General features: G+C 48.8%; 2 protein-coding genes and 1 non-coding gene across 3 annotated transcripts; 1 reads left to right on the top strand and 2 right to left on the bottom strand.

Moving 5' to 3' along the window:
- Positions 1-1134: 1134 nt before the first annotated feature.
- Positions 1135-1206, bottom strand: TRNAA-AGC (transfer RNA alanine (anticodon AGC)). Its single transcript has one exon. It is a non-coding gene; the product is annotated as a tRNA-Ala (tRNA).
- A 3143-nt stretch (positions 1207-4349) lies between these two features.
- On the top strand, positions 4350-9429 carry LOC138427451 (spermadhesin-1-like). The gene is made up of 4 exons (XM_069566775.1): positions 4350-4732; positions 5816-5951; positions 7856-8043; positions 9158-9429. Exons 1-4 carry the CDS (start codon positions 4717-4719, stop codon positions 9160-9162), a joined length of 345 nt encoding a protein of 114 aa, XP_069422876.1. The 5' UTR covers positions 4350-4716; the 3' UTR covers positions 9163-9429.
- A 3620-nt stretch (positions 9430-13049) lies between these two features.
- Positions 13050-16134, bottom strand: C22H10orf120 (chromosome 22 C10orf120 homolog). Its single transcript, XM_069566774.1, has 3 exons — positions 15885-16134; positions 15600-15675; positions 13050-13825 (listed from the first exon to the last, which is right to left on the bottom strand). The coding sequence occupies exons 1-3, from the start codon at positions 16082-16084 to the stop codon at positions 13070-13072; spliced, it is 1032 nt and encodes a 343-aa protein (XP_069422875.1). The 5' UTR covers positions 16085-16134; the 3' UTR covers positions 13050-13069.
- Positions 16135-18088: the final 1954 nt, after the last annotated feature.

The following is an 18088-nucleotide window of genomic DNA, read 5'->3' on the forward strand; positions in this document are numbered from 1 at the left end:
AGGACTTGACTAAAGGGACTTAGCACACATGCACGCGTTATCGGCACAGTGGGAGACAACCGGACACGTGGCTGAAGGACAGTTGGCTATCCAAATAGAGCTCAGACTTTGATTCCTGAGTGTCCCTGGGAATGGGACTGTGTTTTCCTTTTCTCCCCAAGCAGTCACAAACCTGCATGGATGCTGAGGGAGGACAGCGAACTTGACACGCAGGGACTGAAGGCAGGATGCTTGGGCTGGGATGGAAGACAAGCAACTGCCTGCCTCCCACGGCTCCTGCATTCCCTCCATCCAGGCATTTACAGCCATGGGGTGCTCCTTGTTCTGGTCCACAGATCATGGCCAGGGAGTATTCTGTACTTAAGGGACTGCCAGGGGTAACAGGGAACGATAAGGCAAGGGAGATTCTAGATGGAAGGAGAACTGTGAGGAATGATTACATTTTATAGAAATAACAACCAGGGCACTTAACCACTGGAGCAGAACCAGCATTGTTTTCTGAGAGGGAGACCCTGTCCAGTGAGCCTCCTCCTCCTCCATTCATTAGCCAGAAGAGCTTGAGTGAACAGATAGCTCAGGCAACTTCTCTGTGCTCTGCTTGAGGTAGAAGGTCCCTCCCACTGGGAACCCATTAGGGTTTCTGTAAAGAAAGAAATGACTTAAAAAGAATAGGAAGTTTCTACCACCCATAAAGAGAAACGAGTAATGCAACAATAACAGAAAACTGGCCCAAAGATATGCTGCTGCTGCTGCTACTGCACAAACAGGCATTTCTCAAAAGAACTGGGATTGGACTAGAAACATTGGAAAGTGAAAGTAAAGTCACTCAGTCATATCCAACTCTTTTTGATCCAATGGACTGTAGCCTACAAGGTTCCTTTATCCATGGAATTTTCCAAGCAAGAGTACTGGAGTGGGTTGCCATTTCCTTCTCCAGGGGATCTTCCTGACCAAGGGATCGAACCTGGATCTCCCACATTGCGAGCAGACTCTTTTACTATCTGAGCCACCAGTGAAGCTCAAAATGAACCAAATAAGTGGGCAAGCAGTGGGTGTTCTTAGCAAACGAGGATGTGTCTAGTACTGATTTAGAACCCAAAACAAATTTCACAGCCCCCCTCCCCCCAAGAAAACTGGAGATGCTGGGGATTGAACCCAGGACCTCATGCATGCTAAGCACACACTCTGCCACTAAGCTACATCCCTATTGGAGAAGCAGCCAAGCCCACTGGTGGTTGGAGAAATGCACATTTTAAAAAAGATATTATTTTAAGCATTTCTAATCAACATGGAATTTTGAAAGATTTAGTAAAATGCAGAGTTTTTAAGGTCAGGAAAATGGACATAGCATTCTCCTGGTTAGTATGTGGTTGCTAATGCTCCTTGAAAGACAACTGGGCTGGTGTTCCTTTAAATGGTCGAATGACTTTCATTGTACAAACAGACTGTGTTTTATTTATGCATTCAACGATGAATGGACATTTGGGTTTTTAACCACTCTCCGTTACAAATAATGCAGCTAGGAATACTCATGAGTAATGTTCTGTGTGGCCATGTTTTCATTTCCTTGGATAAATAAGTAGTAGAAAGTTGACTTATATAGAAACTTGGATGAAACATGTTAGGAATCTGCTACATGTTTTCAACAAGGAGCTCTCCTGGGTTCTCATAACTGTAACACCTCATTATCAGAGCCATGTGGGTGTTGGTATAAATATAGAATAAATGCCAACATGTGCACACCTTTCTCCCTTGTGGACACACCACACACAGGCTGACATGTACTCTGACTCCCCCGCCAATCGTGACCCGCACCTGGAGCAGACGGGGGGCTGTTTGCCTGCCTTTGCCCTGAGTGACACAGGAGGGTTCTTAAGACCAGGCAGCCAGGTCATCAGACTGGTCCTGTGTCTGCCACTGGCGCCCTGGGGTGTGGATGAGTCCCTTGGCCTCTCTGGGTCTCAGGTCCTCTCCTGTCCAAGGTGTTGTGAGGCTTATGTAAGTCACTGGAGGTGAACATGCTGAAGCTTAACCTCAGACAAGAGAGCTCTCAAATAAGAGTTCTGTGTGGCCAGTGGTCCATGTCACCTATTATCCAGGACCGCAGGAAGAGGAGAGGAAGAAAAGAAATTGGTCATTATTTCCCAGGGGAAAAGGGCACAGAAAGTGTATGACAAAGACAAAGAAAAAACAGCAGGCAGCCTGCTTCTCCTAGAGAACCCGGGGCTCCCGCAGCCCTGCGGGGCTGGGCTCCAGGGGAGGAGGAGGTCAGGCGTCAGCTGCTGTGTGTATATAGCCCCAGGCCTCCGGGGCCAGGCTCAGTGCTGAGGCTGGTGCCAGGCTGTGAAGATGAAGCTGTCCAGCGTCATCCCTTGGGCCTTGCTGCTCAGCACAGGTAAAGCCTGGCCCCTGGCCCCCATCCCCTTGCCTCCCGGCCTCTCTGCTTCCTGTTCAACCTAGAGAGTCTGGGCAGTTCTCTTGTTGCCCAAGAAGAGGGTCTGCAAACTACTCTTCTCCAAGGAGATGCCACCCTCAGCCTGGCCTGGAGGAGGAGGGTCCAGCAGGATGGCCATGACCAGTGGCTGAGTATACAATGATTTTTAAACATTTTCTGGGCTGTCCGTCCTTGTTCTGGCATGCATTCCCTGGGCCCCCTCTGCTTTAGCCAGTGTTCCCTGGGATGCCCTGCGGGACAGCCAGCCTTCAGCCCAGACCTGGAGGAGGTGAACCAGACGTGGTCAGCTTTGCAGGGGTCTTGGAAGTGTGATGGTGTGAGTGTTGTAGGTGGGACCCTGGCTGGACCTGATTGGAGGGTGGCATCCAGGGGGAAGCGGGGGCCCCTGCAGAAGCCCCAGGACAGGTGGATGCTCTGCCTCTGCCCCCGGGATGGGGACACGGCAGCAACACGAGCTCTGAGATGACCCGCAGGAGCAGCAGCTCCCAGCAGGGCTGAGAATGTCCTACGAGGGCAGGGGTGGTGTCTTAGCCCTGCAAGGGGGCTGGGCGCTGGGCCTGCGCTGAACATGGAGGGACCCATGAGGATTCTCGGTGCTGGAGGGAAAGAAGAGACGGCCATGCCTTCAGGGAAGCCTCTGTCTCCTTCCTCCTTGCTCTCTCTGTGGGTCTTACTCTGTCCCATCGCCTTCTCTGTGCTTTTCTGCTCCAGCTCCTCTTTTCATCCACCCACACTCTCCTTCCCTGCTCCCCTGCAGGCAACTGTGCTCATGACCAGGAGCCGAGAGGACGGAAGGACAGACTTGTGCTGTCAGTGTGTGAACACAGATCCTTCTCAGCATTTATCCCAGTCTCCTGTGATCAGGACCTTCCCGTCTCCCTGGTCTGGGGCTGTGGGGATGGGGAAGGGGAGCTCTGCTCCTGGGACATTTTGTGGGCAGCTTATAGGTAGAAACAGGTCCATCAGAGCCCTTCCTGCTTCTGCTGTTTCTCAAGCACCATCAGTTCAAATCAACAGATCAAGGCAGCATGTTTTGGGGTGACGTGTGCTGAACTCCTCCAAGGGGCTGCTTGCTCCCCTGCTTCAAAGCTGGCACCTTAGATTCTAGATCTGAGGAGGTCACTGTACATGCAGGTCCATGATGGGAAGATGTGCGATTCTGCCCTTGAGATCTGCTTTCAAAGAAACCTCGATTTGTATTTTCCAGAGCAGACGAGATGGATGCTCCAGGGTGGGGAGGTTTCCTTTGTGGCCCCCAATCCTGTGCCACTTCAGTGCTCAGGATGGGCAGCTGGAGACGGACCCCCATGTCCTGGTTGACATCTATGGTCACATAGCTCCCAGAGCGCTTGTTGATTTCCATTTACTGAGGAAAGCAGTGTCTACGGAAAAGGAAATGAATGCGGCGGGAGGTTGACAGTGGCAGGGAGCGTAGTGGACAGCCTCTCTGGGCTGGGCACTGAGCTGTGTATTCGTGAACTGTCCTCTGGAACCAAGGAGGCTGTTACTATTAAATTTCCAGTTTACAGGTGCATGGACTGAGGTTTGTGAGAATAAATGTCTTGTCTAAAGCCATCCAGCACTCACCCAAGCCACACTGGGCCCCAGTCTGTTTCCTGAACTGTGCTGTGCCCACTTGTCAAGCCCTGAGGATAAACTACAAGCCACAACAACAAAGAAAACAGTGATTGCTGTCAGGCCCCTGACTCAGTTCCCTGACATGGTGAAACTTTCATAAATTAAGAATGCTCATTCTTCTCAGCTGAGATTTTTATTCCATGCATTTACACCAAAAGCAAATTCATCATTGGTCTCATTGAAGAATTACAAGAAATACTCAAGTTATTTTTGAGTGCCCCTCTGTTCTGATTGGCCCAGGACTGAGAGGTTTCTTAGGAAATGGCAGGTTCAACCTGCCGAGCAGAAACTCCCAGGTTAACTGGAGAAGCCACTCAGCCTCCTGAGAGCTGACTTGTCTGATTGTGGCTCCAGAGCCAGAACATTCATTTTCACTGAGTGGGCCTGAGAAACAAACGGTCACAGCTGAATGAGCAAGTCTTGAAGGCGGAGCACCAGACTTCTGCTCTGTCCCTGCAGGACCCGGCTCTTCCCAGGACAAGGGCAGCCAAGTATTGTGCGCCCAGCATGATCCCTGGAAACACAGGGTGGGCACTGTGTGTGCCATAGCCTTGACACTTCAGTAACTTCCGGCTTTTCATTTGTTGTTCTCTTTTGATGTCTTTCCAGCCACAGTGGATTCAATGGACTGGCTCCCCCGTAAGTACAGTCTTAATGCTTTTACCATTTTATGCTCCTCACAGGGAGAAGTGCTTTAGGGCTTCAGTTCAGATGCCTCTCCTGGAAACACTGGTGTCAGTTTACCTTTTGGTTAAAGGAACTTGGCATTTCCAGAGCTGACCGTCAGCCTTGGTCTTAACAATCCCTAGGGTCCCATACCCTGACCTCCTACGACTCCCACCCTGTTCCTTCTCCCCTCCCCTCCTCACCTCCTCAACTCAGGAGCTTCCCCTGCCCTCCTGCCTGCACAACCTCATGAGGCAGGAATGGGACCACCTCTCCACAGCATAGGTGGCCCAGGACAACGGAGCCACCTTTAATGGCTGGAGCCTGGAGGGCTGAGGGGCATCACTGTGTCCAGTGTCAGATATGAGAGCCTCCAGGCAGAGGGTGTGTCGGCATCAGAGGGGTGCTAGGCAAAGAGAAAAGTTTCCCCCTGATGCGGGGGCTGATAGATGATTGAGTGATGGATGATTGACTGAGTGACTGATGATTATCAATCGATGATTGATTGATTTCCCTAGGATTTTCAGGTCCAGGTAAAACTTGAACTCATTTGATCAAAACACCAATGATGAAAGTGCTGTTTTATCTTCACTTGACAAACAATGGGCTTCTCTGGCAGTTCAGCTGGTAAAGAATATGCCTGTAATGTGGGATACCTGGGTCGATCCCTAGGTTGGGAAGATCCCCTGGAAAAGGGAACAGCTACCCACTCCAGTATTCTGGCCTGGAGAATTCCATGGACTGTATAGTCCATGGGGTCACAAAGAGTCGGACACATCTGAGCGACTTTCACTTTCACTTGACAAACAATACTTTGTCGACAAGGTGTTAAACTCATATTTTTCAGGGATCAAAACAAACTGCAGTAAAGAGTATGGATCTCTTTAAAATTCTGAAAACCACATTTTCCTGGGTGCTCAGACTGGATTGCGGATGTCTGTTTGTGGTTGGGGAGTGGGAGTTAGGACCACCTGCAGTGGGGTAGGCGAGGGGCGGCACAGAGCCCAGCGGCCTGGTGCAGCTTCTGGGAGACTGGAATCCTTTCTTCTGTTATAGGAAATACTAACTGCGGGGGAATCCTCAATGAGGAGTCTGGAGTGATCGCCACCTATTATGGAAAGAAAACAAACTGTGTCTGGACTATCCAGATGCCACCACAGTACCAAGCTAGGGTGTCTATCCAGCAACTCCAGTAAGTGCTCAGCTGAGTGTTCTTTGCTGATGTTGTGGTTTTATGGGAAGGTGTCCCTCTTTGCCCCTTCCCATTTCCCCCGCACCACCCAGCACACACATCCGGACACATCCTGACCCCAGCTCAGCTCACTCCTGCTGACGACCTACATGGCCCCCTGCCCTCTGCATCAAGCTGACCCTCCTTGCACAGCTTTCAGATCCCTCCAGGGGACCCCGATCTCCCCTCCCTTCTAACATCTCCTCCCCTCTGCCCCGTCTCTGAGCTGAGCCAGCACACACTGAGCTGTGGACCCACCAGACTGCTGGGCAGCTCTGAGCCTTTGCTCACACTGTCCCCTCTGCCTGGAAGGCAACTTCCACCTCTCCCAGACTCACCACCTGCTGCTTAGGGTCCTCATTTCCTAGTTCACGAGTTCACTGGAGGAAGAACTTTTCCATCACACCTGAAACCCCTGCTCTGACTCTGTCCACAGCTGGGCAGATCTTTCTCATATTTGTGCCCCATATATTACCTGCTTTGGGAAGATCCCCTGGAGAAGGGAATGGCATCCCATTTCAATATTCTTGCCTGGAGAATCCCACGGATAGAGGAGCCTGGGGGGCCATAGGGTCTCAAAGAGTTGGACATGACTGAGCGACGACGCACGCACCATTCCTGCCCATGAGTTTGTGCCTACAAGAAAGGGAGTCTTATTTTTGGCAGTCAAGAAATATTTTTCAACTAGTGGGTGCATGGATGAATGAAAGACTGAATGAACAATTAAAAGACAGAATGAATAATACTGCAACAGAAAGCACTGTCAACGCAGCAATAAGTTGTAGCATTTCCGTAGTAGGTTACTCTTCACAGATATTAACACACAGCCACATTTCCACCAATTGCAGACCAAGTGATATATAATCCACAGTGGTGGTGGAGACAGGTGAGGTTGTCTTGTGACTGACACAGCCCTGTCCCTCCAGACCTTCCACAGGGTCAGGTCTCCACTAGGTGGAGGAGCTGCTCCGTGTGAGGAGGACAACCTGGAAATGCCTGCCTCACAGCAGGGTCCAGACCATCTATCGAAACCACACGCCAGGGCTGAAGGAGGCAGGCATTTCCTACATCACCATTTCTATTAGGATCAGAGGGATAGCTTATTCTTAAAATTTTCATTATTGTGCCTTTGACCCTCTCCAAGACCAGTTTTGGATATGGGACTAGGAAGGAATCAGTCCGTCTAAGAGTGAGCTAGTAGAGAGGGAGCTGAGTGTGTGTCCTGGTGAGATGTCCCTTCCGTGTCTCGTTTTAGCCCAGAGAGGCTCCAATCTCCCTCCTGGGTGGGACACACGCTGGTGGCTGAGAGAGGAAGACAGGGCGGGGTCAGGTCTGATGGGCAGGAGGAGGAGACGGAGACCTCGGCAGCAGTGTGACAACCCATGTGTGCACTTTGCCCACAGCAGCGAGACCTGGATGCCCCTCTCGCCTCTGCATGTCCTGGAGGCCAAGAGGGGGTCCTGGGCCCCCTCTGCCAGGGGTGCAGGGGTGCAGTGGAGTCACACACGCATGTCTGGGCTTCATCTGACTCCGTGCTTGTTGCCCAAGCAAACAGTCCTCAGGGTTGGCTATACTGTGCCCTCCGGTGGCTCCTGATCCCAGAGTCCTGGGTGGGCTTCCCTGAGCCCCATCAGTGGGGTTGCCCAGGAGGCAAGGAGTCACCTGCAGCCCTGGTGTGGGGAGGGTCCTGGGTGACCACCACCCCCTCCTGAAGGATGAGTCTCCTTCCCTGTGGGCACCATGCCTGGGAAGTCTGGTGAACAAAGCCCTGTGATTGCATTGGGTCTGGACAGGGGAGGCTGCCTGCCTGCCGGAGGGACCATGATTCCGAAGGCTGATGCCTGCCCTTCCCTCTGCTCCAACAGCCTCAACTGTGCTAAAGAGTACCTGGAGATTATAGATGGGCTGCCAGGATCTTCTGTCTTAGGGAGGGTTTGTGAAGGTTCATTCCTGGAATATAGATCTTCTGGCAATACCATGACTGTCAAGTACTTCAGAAAGCCTGAGCACCCGACTTCTTCCTATGAAGTACTGTACTTTCAGGATCCACAAGGTAGGTAAAAGGAGGCAGGCACCTGCTGACAAGTCCTCCTTCTCTGTGCATGGTCCAGGGAAGTTGGGCATCTGGTGTTTATCTGACTGTTGAAATAAACCCGATTGTCAGCAGATGAGCCAGAGGCAGTGTGACCTAGTGAGCCTCTCCAGAAACAGCCACCAGTTCAATGACAGCCTTTCTGCATCCCCAGATCTTGCAGTTGTGAAGATCTGACATGAAAATTCTTTTACAAGTTTTACTTTACATCTAAACAAGATGATCATTTCCTCTCAAATATAAAATTTCCCTTCCTGATCATATTAAAATCCCTTAGGCATATATTAGTTCAGTCACTCAGTCGTGTCCAACTCTTTGCGACCCCATGGACTGCAGCACACCAGGCCTCCTTGTCCATCACCAATGCCTGGAATTTACCCAAACTCATGTCCATTGAGTTGGTGATGCCATCCAGCCATCCCATCCTCTGTCATCCCCTTCTCCTCCCACCATCAATCTTTCCCAGCATCAGTCAGTTATTCACATCAGGTGGCCTAAGTAGTGGAGTTTCAGCTTCAGTATCAGTCCTTCCAATGAACATTCAGAACTGATTTTCTTTAGGATGGACTGGTTGGATCTCCTTGCAGTCCAAGGGACTCTCAAGTCTTCTCCAACACCACAGTTCAAAAGCATTAATTTTTTGGCGCTCAGCTTTCTTTACGGTCCAACTCTCACATCCATACATGACTACTGGAAAAACCATAGCCTTGACTAGACAGACCTTTATTGGCAAAGTAATGTCTCTGCTTTTTAATGTGCTGTCTAGGTTGGTCATAAATTTTCTTTCAAGGAGTTAGCATCTTTTAATTTCATGGCTGCAGTCACCATCTGCAGTGATTTTGGAGCCCCCCCACCGCCGCCCCGCCCCAATAAAGTCTGTTTCACTGTTTCCACCATTTTCCCATTTATTTCTCATGAAGTGATGGGACCAGATGTATATGTAACCTAAAACAAACCAAGACAGTCCCTCAAGAGTGTATTTTTTCCTCATTAATGATTGACTGCAATTTCACCCACATGTCAATTGGAAGAAAATGCTTCTTAAACTCTACTTAACCTGTTCTCCATCCCACAGCTTAGTGATCTCTGCTCAGGCCTGAGTGGACAAGCATTGCAAAAGAGAACAACATTCCTTGAAGACCCTCTGGAATCAGCTGCCCACAAGGAGAGGCATCTTCTGTCTAATCACACCTGCTGCTCTCAGCCTGTCACCTCCATCCTTTCCAGCCCCCGGTTGCCTAACTGCAGAAAGATTCCTTACTACTGGGCTTTAGATTGTTGCCAGTCTTGTGGTTAGTTTCTTCTATTTATCATTATAATCATTTTGAATAAAGTCTCTTTACCTGAGTCTGGATTTTTTTTTTTTTTTTTTTAGTTTGTGAGTCCTGGTGTTACAGGGTTGGAACCCCAGGCATCGCTGAGAGTAGTTGAAACCCCTCCTGAAGGTCTTAATGCCCAGAGGGTGCTCATTGGTCTGAGGTCTATCTCAGGACAAGAGTGCTATCTATTTATGATTTTCCTTGCCTGCACAAGGAAACCCTCTACAGACATAGCAATGAGACGCTGGCCCGGCTCTCTGCCAAGTTTCAAGCAATGAGCTTGAGGATAAAGGATCTTTGGTGAGGATATGTTGAATGTCTTCTGATTCCCACCATCCAGCTATCAATTATATTTGCATCATAGTCCCTTTTAAAGGTCTGCAGAGAGTCACACATAAAGTTCACATTGTTTGTGGGCTCATCTAATCGGGTGATGTTGCATTTTATCAGACCAGGAGTTAGCAGGGTCAGAAACACAGTGGCCTCTGGATGGCACAGCCTCTTATAAGCCTGGAACTGCTTCCATATCCTTTTCTTCTGTCCAGAGAGGAGGGGGAGTGTGGGGGTCTTTTCATGAACTTGTGGGGAGAACCATCAACTCCTTCAGGCACAATAATCTGTATGTGTGGACCATCCTGTTGAGGTCAACCCAGAGGTCACCCTGGAATCTCTCTTCCTCAAGTGAGTTCTCTGAAGGTGATTTTTCTCTGTTGATATTGTAGCTTTTTGGATCTTTTCCAGTTTACCCCCCACCATCCAGCATAGGCATCTAACCACAATCCGGTTCCATTTTTCACTTCCTGTTGAAAACCAGTCCATAGAGTTAGCCGCCTTAGCAGAGTTTTATCAAACCCTTCTTCACCTGACTTTCCCTTCCTTCTAATGTCTTCTTCCCTCTGGTCCCTCTCAGGGCTGAGCCATCACACACTGAGCTTTGGACACTGCACACCTTTGAGCAACTCTGAGCCTTTGCTCACATTGTCCCCTCAGCCAGGAGTCCCTCCTTCCAACCTTCCAGACGCATCTGCCTGCTGCTTGGGGTCCTCCATGAAGCACATCCTGGTTCAGCTGAAGGGCTGACTCTACCATTGCATCCTTGTGCCTCTCTCACTTGCCTCATATAGATCTCTATGAGAGTTAAGTATTCAGCTGCTGTTAGTCACTCAGTCACATTTGACTCTTGGCGATCCCACGAATGGAGCCTGGGTCGCCTCCATTGCAGGCAGATTCTTTACCATCTGAGCCACCAGGAAAGTCAAGTATGCAGTACCAGTTGCTTATTTATTCAGTGGGTACCACTGCGGCACTCAAACTTTAGGGTCCTACTAGTAATTCTTAAATGAATGAATGAGCGATAAGGTCAGAGTTGTGTTTTCAATGTTCCAATGAGGCTCTGCATTTCTCTCCAGGCAGTCTTCAGTGTTAACATGGGAGTCACGGTTCCCTCAACTGTAGGCTAAGCCAAACACAGACCAGAAAAGATGCTGAGACAGAAGATGTCATCTGTGTGAGGAAGGGTCTCTGTCCTTCCAGACTTGACGTGAGGTCTGGACCTACACTAAGTTACTCTTGTGTGCCCAAGGATGAAACACCTTGCAGATGGCTGCAAAATGGGGCTTAGATTCTATTTAAACATTGCTTCTGTAAACTTGAAATAGTGTGGTCAAGAATCAAGACTGGGGTGCAAACTCAAGGAGTTGGGGTTGACAATACACACATTTCCCATGGCTTATATAATTTCTCGAGGGTTCCGATGGTCAGATGGCTCTGAAAATTTCCCTGCATTGGCCCTTTGCCATTTTCAGAGATTTCAGGCTCTTCCTGTCCTTATGTCTGGGAAGGCTCTGTTTGGTCAAGGGTGAAACCTGTACAGAAGGTCCTGGTTCTTTCTGGACATGTCCCCTGCCTCCTGCTGGATCCCTTAGAGCCTCCAGCCTGTCTCTTGTGAGCAGGGCACGTGCCTGTGGCTGAGGATGAAGGAAGGGATCAGGAGTTAAGAGCAGAGAGGGCTTTGAAGGCCAGAGAGAGAAGCAGAAGGACCTCCTCAAGGTGCTCCACAAGAATATGGACACAACTTGTGCCTCTGATCCTGCTCTTGGATGCAAGCTTGGCTGCTGGGGCCAGCAGCCCCACCCCCAACCCCATCTGCCAGAGGAGGGGCGGTCAGAAGCCAAGGAGTGGCATCTACACACTCAGGTCAGAAGGAAAGCTCTGCTTCTGAGGACAGAAGAATGAAAGGTTTTATTTTCTGCAGAAGCATTCATCCATCTCTGCGAGGCACTCGTCAATTGCTTCCTGAGCTTTCCTTCTCCTGGGCAGCACTGTTTAACCTCAGTTGGTGTATTATGTTGCTTTTCCCTAGCATCTACTTAGAGGAAAGAATTCCTGGGTAAACAGCTCATCATGAAGCCCCTTGATGATTCAAGGGTGTGGGGATGGCAGGCAGGTGACAAATGGAATGCTAGTGACCGGCTAGAGCATGGCTGTCTGGAGCAGAGCCCCACGGAGACTCTCCAGGCATTCGTGCACAGCCCAGAGTCCTAACACCTCCGGGGTGACCATGCGGTTGTCATAGACCTGAGGGAGACTGACTGATAGTCCTGGGCAATGTTGCTGTAATGACCTCCAGCTGTCACAGGAGGGGCTGTGGCTTCCAAACATGTGGACAGAAAGCCTTTGGCCACACTGATGTGGGCAATGGCCTGGCATCTGGGTCTTCCCAAAATGACGTGGGTCAGAAAGACCATGATGACATTGACAGTGGCTCCTCAGTGGAATCAGGAAAAATCAGCCCAGAGTCTATTTCTCAGAGTTGCTTCAGCTTTGATTCCAGTTGGACACATTGGTGCTTTAGATCTAACCTTCCTTGTCTCTCACACAGATGCCCAGCCCCAGACCACACACTGGCCAGGTGAGAACCCAGCACCCCATCTCAGAACGTCCCTTCTCTCCCTGCCCTTCCCCCCATAATATAAACCAGTCCATGTGGCCCTTCTGGACATGTGGCTTATTCTACCACTGGTGATATCCGTGCTCAGTAGGGGCTTCTTTTTAAGGACTCACAAGGCCTTGCAAAGTTTACACTTGCTTTCTCTCTCTCTCTCTCTCTCTCTCTCTGTGTGTGTGTGTGTGTGTGTGTGTGTGTGTGTATGCTCAGTTGCTTCAGAAGTGTCTGACTTAGTGTGATCCATGGACTGTCTCTGCACTGGCAGGTGGATTCTTTCCCACTGCACCACCTGGGAATCGAAAAAGAACATGGAAGTGAAAGTTGCTCAGTCATGTCTGGCTCTTTTGCAACCCCTTGGACTAGACAGTCCATGGAATTCTCCAGGCCAGAATACTGGAGTGGGTAGCCTTTCCTTTCTCCAGGGGATCTTCCCAACCCAGGGATCGAACCCAGGTCTCCCTCATTGCAGGCAGATTCTTAAGCAGCTGAGCCACCAGGGAACCTTGAAAAAATATTAATATATATAACTGAATCACTCTGCTGTACACCTGAAATATTGTTAATCAACCCCATTCCAATATAAAATAAAAACTTTTAAAAATGAAAAGTTTTTTTAAAGTAAAAAGAAAAAAAAAGAAAAGAGAGAGAGAAGCCACCTGGGGCAGAGCTGCAGGAATAAGAAGGACCAGGAGGCTGGGTTACCATGGAGATAAATAACATTTTAATAATGATGGGAAGCAACTTTGCACATGTACTCTTTCCAGGCATTCTCTTCTTCCAGACGGGTGGCCTGTGATGCATAACTGGGGTAGATCCCCCGAGACAGAAAATCCTGATTCATTAGCATGAGGTCGCCAGGAAATTCTGACACGTGCAAAAGACTTCTGTTTGTTAAGCCAGTGATGGACCTCTCCACTTTCTTTGCGGGGAGGAATGGCTTTAGATCATTTGGATGGTACGTTATGCTATTTTTGGGTTCTTCTGACTTGAAAATGACGTTCATTTTTATTTCCTGTCTTTTGGAGGTTTTGCTCTCCGCCTCTCCTCTCCCCTTTTGATGGGCATCATTGCCATCATCGGTGTTGCCGTCATCCTGGCCTTCCCCAGCCCTGCCCCTTGCCATGGGGCCCAGGCCCCCTGCAGGCAGAAGCGAAGAGTCCCTAAACCTTTCGACATAGGGTAGGAGCTGCTTGCTCCGCAGGGCTCTCGCCAGCTGCATACGCTCTATGTGCTTGCTGACATTCAGCCTCTCCCGCCGGGGCATCCTGAACTCCTCCGGGGACACGATCACCTTGGCCGTCCACATTTTCCCCAGGGGCCCACAGGTGGCACAAGCAGGGATGTGTTGCCTTCTATAGTCCACCGCCCGTTTGTAGTCTGAAGACAACGTCTGTAGTTCCTTGAGCATTTCCCGTTCTTCCTCTTGCTTGTAAGTCAGAAACCTCCGGGCTGCCACGGTGTGAACGCCACCCAGACGCTGACAAGTGGGAAAAGGTGTGTGAGTCGATCGGTCGTGTCCGACTCTTTGCGAGCCCATGGACTAGAGCCTGTTAGGCTCTGCTCCAGGCAAGAATATTGGAGTAGGTTGCCATCCCCTTCTCCAGGGCCAATGGGCAGGGGGCTGGGGGATGAGTGGGGAGAGGCGGTGGTTAAAATCTCAAGGGGATTGATGTGTTCATTTGTTTGTTGGTCAGTTTTTTATAATCCACGTGTGGGTGAATTTCTACAGTATTTGTATTTCTCAATCTGATTTATTTCAGTTAGTATAGGTTTCCCTGGTGGCTCAGAGGATAAAGCATCTGCCTGCAATGCGGGAGACCCAGGTTTGATCTCTGGGTCAGGAAGATCCCCTGGAGAAGGAAATGGCAACCCACCCCAGTATTCTTGCCTGGAGAATCCCATGGACAGAGGAGCCCACTGGGTTGCAAAGAGTCAGACATGACCGAGCGACTTCACTTCACTTACTATAATACCATCAAGGATTAGTAAAGGGGAGAAAACAACAGTAGTGGTTACCAGAGAAGGAAGAGTGGGGAGGGGAAGGGAAAAAAGGGTAAAGGAGATGAGCTGCAAGGTTATGGAGAAAACTAAATTTTGGTGGGGAGCACATATAGCACTTAGAGAAATATGAAACTCAACGTTGTACACATGACGCTGATGTAATTGCTGAGTCCTGCTGCAGGCCACAGGTGTGAGGCCTTGTACCAAGGCCACAGAAGCAGAGCCCAGAACCAAAGCTAACTGGGCCCCTTTACAACCTTACCAAAGCCAACCAGGCCCCTTTATAACCTTACCAAAGCCAACCGGGCCCCTTTGTAACCTTACCAAAGCCAACTGGGCCCCTCTGTAACCTTACCAAAAGTCCCCTTGATCATCACTAACAAGCTTCCTGATTCCCAGTTAGGCAAAGATGCCCACTCCAGGAAACACCCTGTTGTGCCCCAATCACCTAACGCCAACCTTCCAGCAGAAACTGTCTTTGTCTTGAGGCTATACAAATCAGCTATTAACTCACAAAGGCGGTCAGCTCTCCCTGGCTTGTCAGGAGTTGTCAGCCGGTTGCACTCGAAGTGCCCACTTTATCTCTGCTCTTTTTTTTAAGATAAACACACTCTTTTCTGCAGTTTGTGCCTGGAAATTTTTTTCCCACTTGCTCTCAGACTGCCTCAACAATAATGTTCTAAATCAATCTTACCTCAACAACAAAAAAATAAAAATATAGCATTTATGATGGAAAATTTTTTAAAAGTTCTCAATTTGACAGGAACAAAGGACACCCACAGAAAGAATTATCTAGTGGCTCCCTTGCCCTCTATCCGTGCGGGTGCCCGAGACCCTGTATAGTGAGAATGAGGGTAGATCATTGGGAACAGATGAGCCTGGGTTCAAATCTGACTTTCCGTCTCACCTACTATGAATCTGAGAGAATTGTATTGCTCTTACAGGCCCCTGTGAGGTCTCCATAAGATAACATATATGAAAGCAACTAGTGCAAGATAAGGGCTCAAGAAAAGGCCGCTTCCGTGATTTGTTATCACTTGTAGTTACAGTCCTGCTTGGGACTTTGTAATAAGAGAGTATTTTGCTTTTGCTAGGCAAATATGGAAGCCACTAGTTAACTTAGCCAACCCTCCTCCACTGCTTGGGAGACTCACACCTGTGTTGCTGGTGGTTTTTGAAACTCTGACTCTCCTAGCCTAACTGCCTGGATTCTGTGGGGCCTCCCTGTGTATAAATTTCATAGCACTTACTAGGATCTCTTTCTCCAAAGGGGAGTATTTCCCGAGGGCAATGCGTGGGTCCGACTTGTAGAATTTGGTCCATATCCTGGAAGGCAGAGAGGTGTATTAGAACTTGGGAATGGTCTTCCTAGTTTTGCCTTTTGGAGTGGGAAATCTCACAAAGGGTGATGCCACGTTGATCAGGATAAGGCCTCTGTGATCACAGTTTCTACAGCCACAGGGTGGGCTCTTCCATTTGGCCTCAAATCTGACATGGGTGGGAGGGAATGGACCAGAAGCACAGGTTACACTCACCCCAGTGGTGAAGCAGGGCATAGATCCCCTTGGGAGGACAGGGACTCTTTATTCAGGAAGGAATCGCTTATATTAAATACTCGCATCGGTATTCCATTCTTATTTAACTTTCCCTCTGTAGTCATCCTTTCTTGGACCCTTGAATCTCTAACCCTCTGTTTTCCAATCTTCGGACAGCCATTCTCCCATTCTCTGATCATACTCTGGCTCCAGGCTAGGATGGGAGGTGTCAGTGCCTGGATTTTCTTTCTAAGACAGCTTTAATGTGAACCCAGAGGACAGTCACAAACATCTTGCATCATAACTGGCTTATGTGGCAGCTATTGTGAGGTCTGAGTTTAGGCATCAAATGATCCCTTGGGGTGAAATGGACACACACCACCATGGTCTTGGTATGTTGGAGTCCAGGGGAATAGAATGGGCAAAGAAATGTAGCTGGGAGATGATCTGACCATGTCAATGCCACTTATAAGCCAATAAAGACTGCTCAATTCTTCCTGGATGGACGCTCATCACCTAAAGTCTCTCCCTGGTATTGGCTTGCCTCTCCAATCTTAGTTCCAATCTTAGTTCCTCATGCTCCATTCATGAACTCTATTCACGGTTCTTGGAATCAGCTTCTAGACATGCTCCCCTCATGTCTCAAATACCCCTCTCTGCCTTAACAACTTGCTTATCTTTGGAAATATCTCTGAGAAATACTTTTAGCGCAAAAATCAAGGCACAAAAGTGTATAAATTGTAGACAACCTTTTTGTATTGGAAAGGAAAAAATAAGCATGTATACTTGCATTTGGATAAAGAAACACTGGAATAATACATGCAAAAAATGTCATAAATGGTTATCAGAAGTGGGTACCTGGCAGATATGGATAAGGTGGTAATGAGTCTTTTTGTTGTGTACATTATTGTTTTGTACAGTATTGTTTAGAACCATGTGAGCCTATTACCTTTTGAAAAAAATGAGTTTAAAAAGTAATGAAGCAGCTCATGGAAGACGATGTCTCTGACAAGTACTGGTCCTGAAGCTTTCCTTTGCTTCTACCAAAAAACACCCGTAAGTGGGATATGTCCAGGCCTCATGCTCATAACAGCCATCTAAAACACACCAATGCTCCCCTCCCATACCAGGGCAATTTCAGTTCCCCTAGAACAGCCGTGAACCTGGAAATCAGCAGCCAGTGCCGCGGAGCGGTATAGACAGTGCCTCTTGCCCTGTATGCATTGACTCACACATTTGTCCTACACAGAGCTGTTTGCACAACCCACACAACACCTGGCATATAGGGTGCACTCCACAAATATTTGTGGAACAACCAATGAATGGTGCATGATAGAATATTAAGGACTGGGACTTTCCTGGTGGTCCAGAAGCCAAGACCGCACTCCCAGGGCAGGTGGGCTGGCCTGGCTTCAATCCCTGGTCAGGGAACTAGATCCCACACTCTTCAGCTAAGAATTTGCATGCCTCAACTAAAGATCCCACTGGCCACAGTGAAGACTGAAGATTGTGCCACATCTAAGACTTGACACAGCCAAAAAAATAAATATTTTAAAAAAAGGTTATTATGGATCTTGGTTCAGATGGTAAAAATATCTGCCTGCAATGCAGGAGGCCTGGGTTCAACCCCTGAGTTGAGAAGATCCCCTAGAGGAGGGCATGGCAACCCACTCTAGTATTCTTACCTGGAGAATCCCTATGAGAAGAAGAGCCTGGTGGGCTACAGTCCAGGGGTTGCAAAGGGTTGGACATGACTGAGTGATTAAGCATGGCACACATCAAAAAAAATCAAGTCTTAGTCAAATTTCCAATAATACGCTCAGGATGTAATGTGATATTTTTTAAAAGACCATACAAAACTTATATAGGGTATGATTTCAGTGTGTCAATACAACAGTATTCAAGAAGAAAAAGGACTAGAAGGAAAAACACAGAGATATGAGCAGTGGACTGTGGGCTAGTGGGAGATGTTCTAGGACTAGCCATGGACCCGCAGCCTGGTCCCATCCAGGTATTAAGATGGAGTAGCTATGGCCTTGGCTCAGCAGGTTCAGGTAGAAAAAGGTGGCACAGCTGCTCCAGGCATCAGAGAGACAGTGATAAAACACACCAATGCCTTGCTGGCCAGAAGTGATGTCACCACAACTATGGTGGGTTTGGGGTGGGAACTGGAAAAAGAGAGAAATTTATTTTAAGAAATTAGC

Source organism: Ovis canadensis, chromosome 22, assembly GCF_042477335.2.
Source record: "Ovis canadensis isolate MfBH-ARS-UI-01 breed Bighorn chromosome 22, ARS-UI_OviCan_v2, whole genome shotgun sequence".
Classification (NCBI taxonomy): domain Eukaryota; kingdom Metazoa; phylum Chordata; class Mammalia; order Artiodactyla; family Bovidae; genus Ovis; species Ovis canadensis.

Coding starts and splice junctions, on each gene's coding strand:
- C22H10orf120 (XM_069566774.1), bottom strand. CDS start 16,084: ATGATCAGAGAATGGGAGAATGGCTGTCCGAAGATTGGAAAACAGAGG. Junction 15,676..15,884: donor TGCCCTGCTTCACCACTGGG/GTGAGTGTAACC, acceptor TCTGCCTTCCAG/GATATGGACCAAATTCTACA. Junction 13,826..15,599: donor CTTTGGAGAAAGAGATCCTA/GTAAGTGCTATG, acceptor CCCACTTGTCAG/CGTCTGGGTGGCGTTCACAC.
- LOC138427451 (XM_069566775.1), top strand. Junction 5,952..7,855: donor GTGTCTATCCAGCAACTCCA/GTAAGTGCTCAG, acceptor CTGCTCCAACAG/CCTCAACTGTGCTAAAGAGT.